Source organism: Cephus cinctus, unplaced genomic scaffold, assembly GCF_000341935.2.
Source record: "Cephus cinctus unplaced genomic scaffold, Ccin1 Ccin1_scaffold0123, whole genome shotgun sequence".
In the NCBI taxonomy this organism is placed as follows: domain Eukaryota; kingdom Metazoa; phylum Arthropoda; class Insecta; order Hymenoptera; family Cephidae; genus Cephus; species Cephus cinctus.
The window spans coordinates 35,606-53,263 of record NW_014332857.1 but is presented as its reverse complement, the minus strand read 5'-3'; the positions used below and the strand labels follow the sequence as shown (position 1 = coordinate 53,263).

The 17,658-nt window shown below is 43.2% G+C and overlaps 2 protein-coding genes across 9 annotated transcripts in view; one reads left to right on the top strand and one right to left on the bottom strand.

Moving 5' to 3' along the window:
• Positions 1–99: 99 nt before the first annotated feature.
• Positions 100–2,247, top strand: LOC107275000 (beta-lactamase-like protein 2 homolog). Its single transcript, XM_015754688.2, has 3 exons — positions 100–882; positions 980–1,625; positions 1,715–2,247. Exons 1-3 carry the CDS (start codon positions 755–757, stop codon positions 1,829–1,831), a joined length of 891 nt encoding a protein of 296 aa, XP_015610174.1. The 5' UTR covers positions 100–754; the 3' UTR covers positions 1,832–2,247.
• LOC107274996 (nuclear factor of activated T-cells 5) overlaps positions 2,088–17,658 on the bottom strand; it is a 31,796-nt gene continuing 16,225 nt past the window's right edge. Inside the window, exons 1-7 of one of the 8 annotated variants that reach the window (XM_025079980.1) lie at positions 14,871–15,529; positions 8,653–8,948; positions 7,691–7,988; positions 6,955–7,473; positions 6,423–6,881; positions 5,940–6,337; positions 2,088–5,789 (exon numbers count right to left, since the gene is read on the bottom strand). In XM_025079980.1, the coding sequence (XP_024935748.1) occupies positions 3,987–5,789; positions 5,940–6,337; positions 6,423–6,881; positions 6,955–7,473; positions 7,691–7,988; positions 8,653–8,948; positions 14,871–15,012 (3,915 nt within the window). In that variant the 5' untranslated portion in view covers positions 15,013–15,529 and the 3' untranslated portion in view covers positions 2,088–3,986. Of the gene's footprint in view, positions 6,338–6,422; positions 6,882–6,954; positions 7,474–7,690; positions 7,989–8,642; positions 8,965–14,870; positions 15,530–17,658 lie in introns of those variants that run through there. The other 7 variants (XM_015754678.2, XM_015754679.2, XM_025079979.1 and 4 more) reach the window with 7 other exon arrangements.

Genomic DNA, 17,658 nt, shown 5'->3' with positions numbered 1-17,658 from the left:
ATATGTTAGTTCTTCAATTTCACGTTAGATGGCGCAGTTAAGCGATCGGCATAATTTTGTGAAATCCCGCTAGGGAGGGCATGAACAAAATTTACAGAGTTACTAATCTTCGCGAAAGGGATATTCCGTCAGTTTCTCATTTTTCCATTTTTTTCATCAGCCGCCGCTGTAAATTGTTGTTTTTGGTAGCTTTGCGTTAATAAACACAACTCGACTTCACTTGACACAGAGTGTATCCGTTGGGTCTATTACCATCATTCTGCTAAAGCTAACCAATCGTTAGGCTACGTCTTATGAATCTTCCACATGAAACGCAGCAGGCAGCGAGCAGCAAAGCAGTGACCAATAGGCTAAAAGCACCGAGCATCTCTCCATGCCTCGTGATTTTGCTTTTGAATGCAAGCAAACCTTAAAATGATCGTGCTGTCATAGAATTACAGTATGAAAGTGGATGATTGCTCTGAAGTGCCAATACCGAGTCTTGTTATTTTATGTGACATTAAACTATTAATAAAGAACTTTCTACTTATTAACATAAACAATCTGTGATTAAAAACATATCATGCTCTCCCACCCAATCAATATTGTACCTTTTTCTACACATATTAGAAACTAACTTGCCAATGATCACGTATAACGCATTTCCAGTTACGCAATCCTTGTTACTACACATAACTATGATTAGCTAGGTTTATACAGTACTTATCAATCCGAATGATATGGCAGCCAGTAAGGTTATGTGAATGCACGAGGTATGTCGTCGCTCACGGCTATTCCACTTGTGTCGAAACTATCCAAGGGGGTAATACGTATTCTGGGATGTAATCCCGGTCCCATGACACTCCAAGGTACCAACACGTACCTCATTGGCACAGGACTTAGGTGACTTCCTAGTAGGCCATAACATAATCACTAATAAATTTTAGTCAACGAATAACTTACCAAAATGATCAGCAGTATTGAGAAACTATTGTTTCAGGCGAATTCTGATAGACTCTGGCGATGCCGAAACCGCGAACGAGTATACTAAACTCTTGGAGGAGGTCCTGCATAACGAGGGTGCTACAATAGAACATTTAATCATTACCCACTGGCATCACGATCATATTGGCGGCGTTGAGTCGGTAAAGAATTTATTGAAACTTCGAAATACTAGAGCAAAGTCACCCACTGTCTGGAAACTATCAAGATCCTTAGAAGACCGTGGGAATGATGGCCAGGAAGAGTCCTACTCTGTTGAATGGCGTAGTATGAACGATGGTCAATTATTTGAAGTCGACGGTGCTAAACTTCAAATTCACCATACTCCTGGTCACACTACGGATCATGCATGCCTGACACTCTTGGAGGACAATTCATTATTTAGTGGGGACTGTATATTAGGCGAAGGTACAGCAGTCTTTGAAGATTTACACGACTATATCTTGTCCCTGGAGAAGATCATACAGATGACTCCAAAGGTCATTTACCCGGGTCATGGACCAGTCATTGAGAGTCCTGTACCACGCATTCAATATTACATCAGACATCGTCAACAAAGGGAAAACGAAATCCTAAAGGTTCTGCAAGAACATGGAACTATGAACTCGTTATCTGAAATGGATATAGTGCAACGTATATACACGGTATTGAAATACACGACATCTGTATACTTCTCATTTTCCTAAAATCATATTTATTTATGTTTTGAAAATGTATGTTTGTGTACTTCAAGGAGACTCCAGAAAATCTATGGAACGCAGCTGCTGCAAACGTACGTCATCACCTTGAGAAATTGCTCAAGGAGCGCAAAGTACGTGGGGAAAACGGTGCCTGGTTTTCGAACATTTAAGACAAATTAATATACTCGATTACATAACGATAAAAATTATGTAATCATTCACGTAATTGTTGTATTCATATCGTTACTACTTACGCTTATTAAATATTTCATATTGTTGCATCATGCTTGTCAATTATACATTTTATGAAAGTAATAGAATTGCTCGTCTGCATCAAAATATAGAGCGCATAAATTTCATTCAATAAATCGACGAACTATTTCCCACCGGATCAACGCGGTGTCACGATTTTATGCAAAAAAAGAATTGCTGTGAAACATTTATTCAACTCATAGGAAGTAACGATGATAGTACATGTTTATGAGACTTTTTTTTAAAAATAAGCTCTGTATACTACTATGATGTGCGCAATGTGTAGAATACGTGTCATAGATATTTTTATGATATACATAGAATATTGTTTGAATGAATTTGTTATTTAGTAATACAGCATTGGACATTTGTAGATAATTCTGTGTTCCTTATATATTATATGCACTATTGGCCCGTGATACATGGAATATAAGAATATACACATGCATTTGTGTTTGGTGTATTACATTGAGTTGACATAACAATATTCTCATATGACAGATATAAAATATATATAAACGTAGCTCATGATACTAGATATATCAATATCTTCATATAAAATCTGTCTCTGCTACTAGATAATAACCTTGGTGAGTATTTATACTCTTAATTGTAGTAGTAGTAGTAATAGAAGTAGTTAGTAGTAGATTAGTAGTAGTAGTAGTAGTATAGTAATAGTAATAATAGTAGTAGAAATAATGCTTAGCAACCCTTGCCTTTACTGAAAAGGGCCAGGAATATTGAGATGTCTCCTTCGATGTTGAAAATGCATTTGAATGGATCTCGCTATAAGATTTTTTTTTAGTAAGCTCACTTTTACATTTATATTAAATGTATTGTTTTCTTTGGGTAAACGTAAAAAATATATTTATATATTTTTGTTTAATATTTCTTTTACGATATATACTTTCATTTACTATTCTCCTCGTCATATAATATAATCTCTGTCATTTCTTTTATTCCTCTACTAATAGTTGATAACATCAACATAATCACATAATTTCTCTGTAATATCAGTAATAATTAACAACAAATTCATTATTAAACAATGTATAAGATACAAATTAAAACTTAAATTAACTTAAGAAACAAAGTCAAACAACAAAATGATTCATTGCGTTTAATGAAATCAAGTCAAAAGAAAGTTATCAATAATAATTTACAGAATCATACCTTAATGTACAATTAGAATAAATTGGCTACACTCAATTCCATGGCTTTTTTATTTTCTCTTCCTTTCTCCCTCCCTCCCTCCCTCCCACCCTCTCACACTCTCTCTCTCTCTCTCTCGCTCGCTCGCTTTCTCTCTCTCTATTTTTCTCTCCCTCTCCCTCTCCGTAAAACCGTGTACAATTTTTCCTTTGAGTGGGGTCAGTACATCGTTAAGCGTTACATTGAAGCACATTAAGATAAAAAGAAACAATAAAATAAAATGATTTCGTAGAAACTAAACGGAAAAAATAACAAGAAAACTGAAAAACAATAGTAATTCAGTTTCACAGAGAAAAGTCAAATGAAATAAATTCTCGAGATATTCTCCACGGGGTAAGAAATACCCGTCTACCCTGGCACTAAAGAAGATAAATTAATGTATTACCAATAAATTTATTTACTCGTAGACAAAAACGTAAGAATATCTAATTGTCGCGCACATTCGCGCCCGTCTCACTTTAGCCGTAGTAGTGTCTCTTATTGTTTATAAGGGGTAGAGTGCTCTTATATATCCACTGTTTTATGAAAATCTGCGTGCCGATGTGACTCCAATCTTGGCGGCCCTTCCTTTCTCTTCTATCTATAAAATTCCATATAACTTGAAGATTTATTTTCTTCAATTTACTCGTACTGCTTTTTATAGATTTTAATTTCAACGGGATATATTCCTACTTTTCCATTATCTTGCGATCATGTTAACCACCTCGAATTAACACCAGTGGAATAAAAGCTATTTACATTGAACTGATAGTAACCTTAGATTAATGATAATCGTTGGATGGATGGGTTTGGATTCTCCTACACCCAGAACAGTTCAGGCACATTCCCCAAATGAGGCGGATCACTGTGTGATCACTACTACTACATAAGGAAGCCGCCTTGGGGATCGAAGCAGCTCGGATTGATGTAGCTCAAAAGATCATGTTCCGACATAGAAGTTAATTCCTGGGGCAACATACCACCAGCGTCCTCTGGTTTCCTCGCAGGGGGACCATTCGAGGTTGCTGTTGGATTCTGTATACTTGGGCTAACATTCTGTCTGGTCGGTGCCACAGGCAAGGCCACTGGTGGAGATTTATTCGTCACTTGCTCTACAATATTACCTTGAGTCTGAGATGGTGACTTAGGAAGAATTCCTTCCATAGCGTTGCTCATAAGTTGGGCACTCTGGGTAGCCACGGAATTTAATATATTTTTCGTAGCTATTATGGCGTGTGCCGTTGTTGCCGATATGGGTCGATTATTTATAATATCTTGAGTGGCATTTGTAATCACCGAATTGATAGCCTGCTCGGCTGCCGTAGTCAGTCTCTGCTGAGACGGTTCCTGCGCAGCACCGCTTGCTAGAGCGGAACTAGCTTCCGCTACGAATCCTGCAGGTTGATTCAGCATCGAGCCGATATCTTGTTGCACGGCCTGTTGCATTGCCTGAGCTGCCTGCGCCTGTTGAACTGCCTGTTGAACCGCTTGAACTTGCTGAACCACTTCTTGAGTTGCTTGTTGAACAGCTTGCTGAACAACTTCTTGTGTTGCTTGCTGTACCGCCTGCTGTACCGCACGCGCTTGCACCTGCTGCACTGCTTGAACTTGCTGCACGGCTTGTTGTACTACTTGAGCATGCTGTACAACCTGCTGTACTACCTGTTGCTGGGCTTGTTGTACAGCCTGCACGGCTTGCTGTTGCGCCTGGGCAACAACTTGTTCGACCTGCTGCTGCGCCTGCGCGACCACTTGCTCCACCACAACTTGTTGCACCTGTTGCTGCATCACAACGTCTTGCTGCGTGAGTGCCTGCTGAATTTGCATGTGCTCCGTGGATCTTGAGATTGGCTCACTGCTGACTTGAAGTGGATTGTGTGCTGATACACTGACTGGTGGCGTTGGTGTCCCTGCTGCTGTCACTACCGGAGGTTCTTGCATCGGCGGAAGTAGTGCAGCATTGATCGTGGTTAATAAGTTCTCATTAGCGGTCTGTTCGGATGACCCTGTCGTTGTGGTTGTAGTTGCTGTGGTATTGACCCCTGATAAGGGTTGACCAGCAGGGGTGGACATTAGAGCTTCCAATAGCATAGTCTTCACCGGAATCGGAGGACTGGTTCTAGTAGTCTGTTGAGGACTTGATATTGTTTCATGTTGAGATCGATGACAAGATTCTGCAACCGGTGATACATGGCCCAACATTCCATTGGGACTCGTTGTGTTAGTTTGAATCGGCGAGACGACTTGATGGCTCTCGGCAGCAGAATTCACCAGGGCATCCAGTTTTACTGTAGCCTGATTTGGGGAAAGGATATTAGGAGTCTGTGATTGCTGGCGACCAGTAGAGATTATGGATGCTCTCTGCTGCATCCCACTCACGAACGTACTGTCCTGGTTCTCTGTATCCTTGGATGACGGTACGTTTGATTCAATATGATTGAGATACTTCTCGATACTGTGACCACTTTGATTGGGTAGGCTCTGACCAACGGGTGTGGAGGTGAAGTCCGACAGGGCGGCGTTGAATTCTGACTGGTGGTGCTTCATGCGAAGATCTACTATTTCGGCACCTTGAAGACTTCCTGGGCCACCTTCGCTCGGCAGTACGGCGTTAGTGTCCTTATTTATATGATGAGGACTGAGAACCTTGACCTGCGTCGTTTCGTGCATACCACCAAATGATCCCTGATGTGAAGACGCCAAAGTTAAAGGATGCGGATTTCGAATAAGATCTACCACGCCGAGAAGATTAGTGTCCTGAGTTGGTGAACCATTAGCTGCGACCGGAACAGCACCGATCATATTCGACGTGGCCTCTCTCGAATTTTCACCTACCAATTGTAGAGGGCTTGAGCCAGCTGGTCCGTTAGTTGTTGGGGTAGGAAGACCCTGCATACTGCTGTCACTCAAGATACTGTTCTGACTGTTCTCATCAAGCACTTCAGTCTTCAGATTATCCGGTAGGATCAATTGCAGGTTTGAGGAAGACCGTCTGTTCAACAAAGGATTCGCAACTAACGATGGTGGCGGCATCATTACATCCGCTGAAGGACTTTGACAATTAGCAGACTGAGATGCCCACATCATCACAGGAGTAACTTGCGACGTGGGCGCGGCAGGTGGTGGACTTGGATCATTTTTAAGATTCTCGGAGGCCTGTTGCTGTTGTTGGTGCTGCTGCTGAATGCTAGTTAGGAAATTTGTAGTCCCTGCGACGGCTTGTGGTATCAGAGCTGCTTAAAAAAAAAGACGTCATAATACCATATATCCACAATCTACTCATCTCGTGCGAACTATGTCGATTTGACAAATACCTACCGTTCGAAGTTACACCAGGAAGTGGTACCGTAGCAGAGGACGTAGTCAGCGCTGTATCGTTAGTCGTTGCCATTAGAGCCGGCGTAGCTGATTCGACCTTGCCAACTGAAGGTTCTGGCGGTGTGGACGCTGCTGTGTAGAGAAACGTGTGCGGCTCACTCGTCTTACCGGACGATACAGCGTACAATTTAACACTGACCGTTTCGGAGGGAGCCAAATCCTGCCTTCTGTACGGAGGAACTACACACACTAGGTGAGTCTGTTGAAGGAATTCCTTATCCGGCAGTACAGCACACTCCCAGTGTGGTTCCAAACTGGACAAGTCCTCGTTATCCAGCTGAAAGACCACTCGAGTGTCCTTGAGAAAATTCTTTCCAAGGATAAACAGTTCCAGTCCCCCCGTACACGGACAGGACGTTAAAGACTTCTTACAGATTTCGGGAATCCCTGGCGGTTGAGCTGCAAAGTGATAGAATAAAAATGAAAAATATTTAACGACAAATTCCATCTATCGTCAAATGAAAATACTCACTACAGACAATCGGCTGCGAGCACACCTGCAGAGTCTCAGTAGTACCATCGGAGTGCGTAATGGTAGTACGAAATACCATACGACAACGCGTGGACTTCTTCTTGCTTCGTCCCTGAAGGATTCCAGCTTCCTGCGGGAATCTATGTTCAACGTCGACGTTACGTTCCTTTAAAATACCAACGCAGTCGCAGGTCACGAGCATATCCTTAGCAGGGTCCATGTCGACCTCGATGACGATGGTACCGTCGACCTTGCGCTCGATGCACGGCGTCGAATTCTTTCCACTGACACGACATGCCTGATAGAACATATGCGGCGCTACTCGTCCCAAATCTGTACCAATGAAAACCTGAAGCGTAGCAGGTTTATCATAACCGACGAGGCGCACTATTGGAAATCCATTGCCGGTCCGGTCCTTGACTGCACCGCGTGAACCCTCAGTCTGGTATCGTGCTCTGTGCTGTTGCTCCGGTTGGCATATGATCTGTAGTTGGGTCTTGCCGTCCCTAGACACGCTACCTACATGCGCGGTAACAAAATGGAAAAAGAGAAAGACATTGTCAGTGGATGAATCAATGGGGGTATATATTTATGCCTGTCTGAATATTATAGAAAATCTAGTGATCCCAGCCTGCGCAAAACGATTTAAAACTTGTTAAACGAATTTCATTGAAACTACTGCACTGGAGGAGTGCTCAAGAGCACGTATGAAACTGCTCGTTACAGGGACACGTACAAAGCTGCGATGTAAGAGTGACTGGACCTTGATGAGCCGGGGATGGCCTTTTGCTGAGAACTCCAATTGCTGGACGAGGTCGAGTGATCCCAACGACCCTTCCTACAGCGCCAGCACCTGCGCCAGCCCTTGATATTGTTGTGCCAATACCGTTGCTCGTATTTCTCGTACTGCCAAGACTCTTGCTCTCGTTCACAGTGTGAGCAGCCTCCGGGAACGCGAAGTTCGCGTCCTCAGATTCGAGTTTGATGTCCATTCTCCTCCTCTTGAACTCGTCCTCCCCAGCGCCGTTCCAGGCCTGTTAAGCAATTGATCGGATTGAGTTGGAGCGGTCGGCTCAATTTAATAAATCAGCCAACAAGTACGACGAGTTCAACTACCGTTGAACCGTTCCTACCGTCAGCGAAGTACCCAACAGGGACGAACAATTTTCGCTACACATCTTTCAGTGCTTATAGACTTATTTTAAATGTGTCCTACAGAATTCAATAGCGTTTTAAATTAATTAAGAAAAAAAAACCTCAATCGCAGAAATCAAACTCGACTGACACCCGAGCAAGGTCATGCAAAATTTCGAATCACTGACTATAACAAGAAACGATACGATCTGGTAACTCGATAAAGACATTCAAGTACTCGTACCCGTCGTAGCAAGATCAACGAAAAGCAAAAGAAAAGAAAGACCCCGTCAATGACAAAAATTACGCCATAAACAGCCCAGGACGATAACCCAACTCGTTTCGGAACACGAATAAAGACGTTTTCAATGCTACAGATACACAGTCACCAGAGGATTATGTCATAGGAGAACGATTCTCCACGATGCCTACTGTAAAACACAGTACCTCCTCTAAAGTAACAGAACTGACCGTAAAGAAAACGGAACACAGTCCCGAGTCGTGGACAAATAAAAAAAAAAAAAAAATAATTGTATCCTTCACGTTGTAAGTACATCTACTAACTGCGTTCCCGAAGTGCTGCTGTCGCTCCTCGAATCCGAGACCAGAGTCGTTAGAGTTGTCGCAGACCTCTTGGCCCGAAGAGGCCCTGCGCCCGATCTCATCCGAATTTCGGCCAGCGGCGCCTTGCCTCAAGGAGGCCAACGGAATTCTGTGTTGCTGTTGTGGCTGCACTTGCTGCGCCTGTTGCTGACGAGAACGATTGATCCTCCTGTTCGAATGCGTTCGACTGCCGGACAGTAAAGAAGCTCCTGCGATAGTTCCTGTTACCGCAGACAACGTGCCACCTGCAGTGCTACCTGAAACATTCAAGACCTACAAATTCAATGGTCTATTTTTCATACGGCTACCGAAGCGAAGTACGATCGTTTATCGTTTTCCGCGAAATTACATAGAAAAAAAAAAAAAAAAAATGAATTTCAGGGAAAACATACAGTGACTAACTGCCTCCTCTCTCTTTCTCGCGAAACTATACGAAAGCATCACGGACGACTGGTTATAGAGGATGGATAGGTCAGGATCATCGCGGAAGAATCCTCGAGAAAGAACGTAATTCGATTCAACCAAATAATACACCCGAACAGCATTCACGCGACCAGTCAGACTGGTACAAGTCCTACATCCATTTTACATACGGGATTGGTTCGCCCAGTTGAATAAAAGTTCGATTGAATTATTCGTTACGTCCACGCAGTAGAAAAGTCGCTCGAGCACGTCTCGCTTACCTTTCGAAAGGTCCTGCGCGTATTTTTAAACGACCAATTCGCCGTACAAACGTGACATACGTTGCACTTGCACGCTCGGCAACAATTTTGTTTTTCGGCATTGATCGAAAGCAAGTCATTGACGTCCAGCGCCGAGCATGAGCGATCAAAGTTCAGAAGAAACGAGTCTATACTAGATATAGGGAAAACGAAATAACAAAAAGAATCGAGGAGTCTATATAGAAAAACGTAGTACGTACAATAAAAACCAATATATGTACTATATACACATGTACAATCCTATGCCTATAAAGATTATTGGTTTAGATATCAATATTTGCATAAATCCCAGGCGTTCGCGCTTCCCCGAACACGAAGTCCTTGTTACTTTTTTTTTTCTTCTTTTTATTGTCTTTAGGCTGTACACGTATACAAGAAATGCCAACTCGGAAGTGTGCTCACGTGACGACGCGTCACGATCCGTGGACGCTTATTTACTTTGAAAAAAAAAAAAAAACCCCGATACATCTCAAGCGGATGTGTCACTGGGCCCGTCGCATGAATGAAAATACTACTGAATATTTCTCGCGACCAATTTGCAAGACCGTTTTCCTCTCTGTTGTAAACGTCGTCAGTGCGGAGAATGCGACTAGTGAATGCGTGAATGGCGGCTGAAATTCTGTCGCGCGATTGTAAACGACAGATGGAACAGAGTACAGCGAACGACGGCGCGCGAGGTCGAAGACGGCGCGCGACGTCGACGAGGACGTCGAGGAGACCTAAAAGGAAATCTTACAAGTATAGAGCAATAGAAACCAGCGCGAACGAGTTAATTGAAAGGGAAGAGACACGAGAAATGAATGTCGAAGTTTCTATTCTTTTTCTTTTCTTTTCCTTTTTCTCATTTTAAACGCTTCTCTTTACACGCCAGTTTTACGCCGATCGCGCGTAATACCCGCGAAGCGTTTCCGTAAGTCACTGAATTATCCCGCCTCCTCCACGCGAATCGCGCACCAAGCGACTCGTCGCAGCTCCCGAATTTACGCGAAGCACCGAGCAGAGCGACAAATATTCATGAAGGAACTGATATACGAGGACGAGGAGTCTTTGCGATGTTTTTAAAAGGGCTAGTCAACCCGAAACGATACGAAATATCCAGCAATAATTAATTCTCGAATACATTACACCGTTGTTGTCGATCGAGTGACGTCCAAACCAATTAAGCGTATGCACCGTATATAAACAATGCGTGCAGCAGTTAAGCGGGTTCATTTTAAATTATCATTAGTCATCATCGTTGTTAATTAATTTTCATCGCCAATATTCAAACGAACCAAGCAATCGCTAAAGAGAAAAAGAAAAAAATACTACACCTACGAACAAAGCACGGACGTACATTTATTTCCAACCGAAGTACCGTCCATCCACCGCCGTCGCGTTCGCTACCCTCTACCAGCCATCGCCCCGTCGAATTACAGCGATCCCAAGTTAATCGGCAAGTGCGAATTCCTACCTGCAGGGGAAAGCGGGACTTGCTACGGGAATAGCAATGGCCAACTGAGAAAAGCAAAGAGGCGTGAGAGGAGGCGCCGTGGAAATTCTATCTATAGAAGGGCTCGACTATACTGGCTGGGATAATTGCGCGGGAGCTGCGGGACGCTGGGGGGGCGGGGATGTGCAGCTGCAATCGCTACGCAACTTGTGGCGCGGGGGTTGACAACAGGGGGTTGAGTGCTACTACGTAATGGGCACATGCGCTCACGCAGGTGTAGGGGGCGCATCTGTGTGAGAACGCGAGGAAAATCACGGGACGATGTCAACGACCCACGCAGAGTTTACCCGTATCTATCGCGACTGTTGCACTTTTGCACTCATCAACATTGCACATTGCACATTGCAATGAATTGTAGAAAAAATAATATATATGATATGCACGGTCGTCTCGTAATTCTGAGAAACTCGATTGTGGCTCCATTTACCCTCTTACTAGGTTTCAATGCTACTTAAGACTATATAAGTAGAGATTGGAGTTCGGTTGGCAGCACTCGATTTTGGGCCTTAAGCTACAGTTTTTATTTGAATATAGTAGTTAGCTCAAAGTTATTTTCCTATGTATGACAAACGACTGAAACGTGTGCTAGAGGCGCAGCAGTGGGGGAAGGCCAATTCTATGAATTTCCTTCCCCTGCAACCCCCAAAGACGATTCAAAATCGTCAGACGACTATATATACACATATTTTTTTTGCTAGGGGATACTTTGGGAACAATTTCATTTACGAACTTGCTATTTTGAGGACAAGTGGCTGTTCGGGGACCGTCCTCAAAGATTTTCCAGCTTAATGACTGTTTTGAGGGCCATAAAGTCTCATGAAATTTTTTATATTTTTTCAATGATAGGCATTCAGTATTTGTGATGGACTTAGAAATCTTTCGTTTTATTAGATTAGGTCAGAACTCCAATGCTGTGATGTTCCAAGGTAGTAGTTTTATATACATATACATATATATATATATCGATCGCTCGGACATCCCCCACTAACAATAGGATTTGATCGCCGTGGTAAAAAAATTGATCTGTAAAAGATTTATTAACCATCTCGATTTAAAGTCCGGCAATTAGAACGATCGTACACGCGTATATACAGTTTGAGTTGGATAATGAAAATCTACCAAAGTCTATTATCTGCTACTTTATTTCACTCGAATTCCGGAACACTTATAGACCTTTAAATTATCAATGATAATCTATGATAATTACATCACAGGAAACAGTTCCTACAGATCCGAGTCCTATTATATATACTTGTAGTAGATTTTTATGACCAATTTCAATGTTTCTATACAAAAATCTATAATCGCATCAATCGACGGACTTTTAGTAGCGAACTTTATGCAAATCTTTCAAAGAGGTTCCATACGATTCTTCAATGCCAATGCACTTTCACCATCTTATGCAGTTCGGATCCGCAAAATATCAGCGAGAGACGTCTGTCTGCTTCTGTTTGTTTTTCACAGGGAGTCTCGACGCAGCCTCCTCTTATCCAGTTCGGTGTATTCGCGCAAGCCCAATGATAACGCGCACGATAAATATTGCATCCATCGTGCTAACGTAAAACGCTATTGGCCTAAGGGAGCATGTTTGCAGATTGTATTTTCTCTTGATAATTGTCAATGGCCTCTTCTCGCTATGTAGTAGCCTGATAGAACGTACAGCGGAGACTACACACCAGAGTCTCGTACAATATTGTCTCATACTATCGCGTCTATTTTAATACCGGTCTAAAGCAGTCGGCAAAGAATATCAGCGATGATCCTCGTACGAGGTGCCGTGATTACCAGAGAACGATGAAAAAAAAAAGTGTAAATAAAAAAATCGGTGACAAAAAATTTTTTCCCTCCAAATAAATCACCGTTTTTCCACTCTCTTCGAAAAAATGTTATATATCGCTTGTCAGCAAGCACGCGTGATATCTGTAATATACAAATATTTAAGTGGGTCTCTGTCGATGATGTTCAATTATTGGAATCCTCGTCAAAACAAACGAACAAATCGTTATGGTGAGACTTTATTTGAGGAGAGACTGAGGGGAGACTCTCAAAGAGATCATCGTAAAGTCGACGTCTATTTTACCTGATACATGAAGACTGCAAATACAACATTTCAAACGGTGCTCAAAAATTAAACTCGACACCCGTTAGTGTTTACGTCATCGACGATCGATCTGCGACTGTTTTCATGACTGGATTTCGCGGCAGAAGAAACCGGTTAATATTCTACCTTCATTCTGCATTTTTAGTTTTCGGATTTCCACTTAACCGATCCCACTACAAGTATCCGGTGCACTTTTCCTTCCGACTTTCGAGCGTATCAAAACGATCGATTTAAGAACACATAACGATCCCAACTGTTGTACATAGTCTGGAACAATTTGATTCTCGCTCGAATTACCGATTCCCAAAGGCCCTTGGACTCTTGAGATAGCGTACACCAGACTCGTGTGTATCTTACACGGTAGTCTGTATGTATACCTAATGGCATCGCTGATAGCCTACTTCAATATCTGAGATAACGCGAGCGAAGATGCGCATCGACCAAAACACGCGCAACACCAAGTTCTCATATTTCTGAAAACACCGACAGAGCGCATCTTAGTTTTTCGTTTACTGGAAAAGTTTATCCTCATTCGAAACGGAACTGAATCCAGATCGCTCGTTAGTAGCCAACGTAATAAGTATATGCTATACCAAAGACAATATGTATGATATATGGCGCCTCTTCACAGTATTGCCGCAATGTCTATATATACATGTATATAGGCATATATTTGTGCACTATCCGAAAACTTTCGAATGTCAGACACAACAACCTGGCTCCAGGAACCTTCCCGTGACGGTTCCTCAGCGAAGCCGCACTAAAAGGCACGATTTTATCGTACGTAGCTGGGGAATTTTGCCGACGGCAAAGAGAAAATCCCATCGTTTCTCATTAATACATTTAAATAAGGACGCCAGTGCAGTCGGCAGTTTAATGGACGAATTTATGAGCCGCTGGGATATCCTATAGGGTGAATTAAAAGCCAGGAGTGATCAGTCGGCATTGACGTCCCGTTGTAAATATGCATCAAGAGAGCATGTAATAGCAATAACTTGAATCATACAGAATTCAAGCACTCGAAAAGCTCTTTCGCTAGTGAACTTTGACCTCTGTCCGCGATTGCGTACAAGGGCGTCTATCGGCTAGGAAACCCGCTCGAACCGGTACGATGCGTTTATGAGAAAAGGAAAAGAAAAAAAAAAAAGGATAAAAGAAACATTGGCAAACAACGAATTTCCTTGGTATCGTCGGAGATGATAAACGTAAAGGAGGTGGCAAATGCAGAGAGTAAAAATTAACTGACGCGCATCAGCTGTTTTCCTTTGCGAGCGGTGCTCATCGCACGAGATATATACGTTTCGCTGCGACCCCCTGTCACTGCCTTGCCCACGAAACTGCGATAATAGCAGTAACCTACAACGATCGTTTATGCGTAGTTTTAAAAGGCGTTACTGAACGTTAAGGCAGTTTCCGACACTTAGGATAAGCCAGTCGAATCCACTCGGCTAATCTACTTTCCGCGAATGTCTCGCTGAGCGCATCTAGCTCTAGGAAACTATAATCTACGTCCAATTAAAGTGGACGCCCGATAAACAAGCACTTCTGGACGGGCGCTGGTACGTCTTGGGGACGCGCTTCGCGGACATTTTTATTTATAAAAATTCGATAACCGAATCACTACGCGAACCAACACTAATCTTGGGTCGTGTAAACTCGATTGATTCCGTTTCAGAATGAAAGTGGATAGTGAGGTTTAGTCGCGTACGATATACGAATTCGATGACGTAACAATTCGACCGAGAGTTTATTTGTAAATACGTTCGGAGCATCGGGGTGGAACAACAGGTGGTCGTGGATCGTCAGGGCGTCACTGGGATTTCGTATACGTACATCAAAAGGGGATAACGACCAAATCCATTACCGTATCTGTAGTAATCGGGGAAGGGGTTGCCGGAGCACCTTAATAAAAGCATCCCTCCAGCACCAGCTAGGGCACCAAACCCAGGACCGATCCCCGCACCAGCCCTCCTCAGGTCCCTCTTCTTTTCGAAATCGGGTGCCATTCAATGCGGCGCCTTATGAATGTAATCACTCCTCGTGACGATTCACACCAAATAATACCATAAACTCTTTTCCGCCTAACAACTTGCATACGTACGTACGAGCCAATTAACAGCACACATATATACTGTCCGGTGTACCGATATATCCCGTATCGCGGTTAATTCATGGTCGACAATAAAAGATGTCGCTCCGCTTCCTCTCGATTGGCGCTTTCAAGCACGAAATATACGCTGTCTTGTGAACGCGCACTGTTACAACCTTCGCGCTAGAGACCTAGACAGAGCGTAAATAGACAGCCACGAGCACGCACCATTTTATCAATTTCTGTATTAAAGAGATGTCACCCAGTGGATATAAACATTGTTTAAGCACGTGGCATTCAACAGTACTAGTTTAAAGCAAATATGCATCCGTAATGATCGTGACACAGAACACAGCATTGGCAAACAAAAAAAATAACACAAAGAACCCACACGATGAAGCGCCTGGCGCAAACTGGTGCTCAACGTCGATCCAATAGTGAATAGCGAGTAAATAATCCCCACTCCGACTTCACCGAGAAAAGACGCATCCCCACCACTCTCGTTATACGTACAACCGTCTCTGACATCCTCTCCCACTCCTTGAGAAGCCTCTCTCTCTCCTCCTTCTCCTGTATTTACGTCGAGGCAAGCAACCACTCAGAGACTAATTATTGCCGGGCTATCTTGTAGAGTCGCTAGTACTAATGTCAACCTAATATACTTAATATACCGATTGCTAGCCATCGAGAGACACGCACAACGCCACTCTGCGCGCCGTCCTATGTGCTCAACTGGATATTCCCTTTAAATGATCGTAATAATTAGGTAGGCAAATAGTAGGAGCGCGCGCCAGGCGCCATTACTGCCTTTGCACTCGACGACTCCGTCGGTCACAATATAAACTTGTAAGACTGACGCTGCAAGGCTGCGTAATTACTTGGTTATGTCGTTTGAACAATGCTTATTAATATTAACGTTTTTAAACGACGCTTACGTAGCTGAATAACCATTCGAATTTGATACTTATCAACATGGACGTCTATTCGTCGAAAATATCCCGTGATCGAGTAGGTAAAGTAGATAGTAAAGGACAGATATTTTAGTATAGCACAGTCAGCCTCGTGTTCATGATAGCCAGACGCTACCACATACTACGACAACTGCTCGACGTTTCAAGTCGCGTCTCGACGCTACGGCGACCTTTGATCATTTTTCCTTGGCTGCCAACTTCGATCCCACCCTTCGGCCTTTGTCCTCTGACGTCAAGGGGAGCGCCGACCTTGATGTACTTTTTTCGAAAAATTAACTTTTTCCGCGAAAAAAGGACTCGCCAGTCTCGACTGTTCCTATATCCTTGAACGCGCATGGCATACGGGAATTTGCGCGCGATTTTTAAATCGTCTTTACGAAAACTTTATACGCTCTCTTATACGCTGAATGAGTTTATACGTATATATTACTTCACGCCGAACCAGATACGTTACGTCGTAACGTCCCGGAGTTCTTCGTTCCGCGCGAACGACTTCCTCCGATTATGCGTCGTTAATAATAATAAAAAATAAAAAAGAGAAGCGATCGTCTCAAGCGGGCCATTGAACGGGATTTTTTTTTAATTGTTCATTTTGAAACGGACCCAGATTATAACCAGTGCTTACGATACGTAAAAAGAGGACTCTGAGATATGACATCGAGGGGCACTGTAAGAATTACCAATACTCTCCTAATCTCACCCAAAAGTAATGTCTCTTACGGCCGCGAAACTCGAGAACGAAACGTCGAACTACGTCGGGCAACGTTACACGGTTGTAAAGAGAGTACCAAAATAAATTCCAATTGATCTCACCAGCCATCAAGCTCTGGTTGTCTCTTACTCTCACTCACTCTCTTTCTCTCTTTCTCTTTATTCCATAAAAAAAGGGCCCCCCCGACTCCGCGACAATTATATATATATCTGTAAACATGGCCATTGGCCCCGAGGACGATTAGAGTGGGCGAGCATTCTATTCTATAAATAATAAACGTGACCGACGACGTCCCTCAACTCGCCTGTTTTCATTTCGAGGAAGTCATGATAATTTCCATGTGCATTCAGGGCTGTCTTTAAGGAATCACGATCGGGGGACTCGATCGGTTAACCTAGCGATCCTATGCCCGTATGGAATTGGTAAACCTCATCCAGAGGTTGGCGGTAGAGGTGGAAGGAGAGCCGACGAATTCAAAATACGATACCCGTGATGCCCCAGGCAGAATCGACCTTAACGATCACCTATGACGTTCTATACTCCGCGAGCGATGACCACGTAGATAGGCAACTCTTCATCCAGAATAATAGATCGTTCATTCCGTATACCGATGCTCAGCGATATATCATGAAAATCCACGATGGCGCGCAGCGCCTCTATCGGACAATTACAATTTTTCTCCATTTGCGACGTCATTCGTTCGTCTGGGTCAGTCGAATTTTTCGTATATCGAGAGCGAAACTAACCAACCTTGAACCGATGCACAAGGTGCACCCGGGACGGAGATGCTACTCTGCATTGTAATAGCGCATGCAAATGTTTCCGTAGAATGAATAAAAGAAAGAGCAAGAGAGCGGCGGGAGGGCGGTAGGGGGGGAGG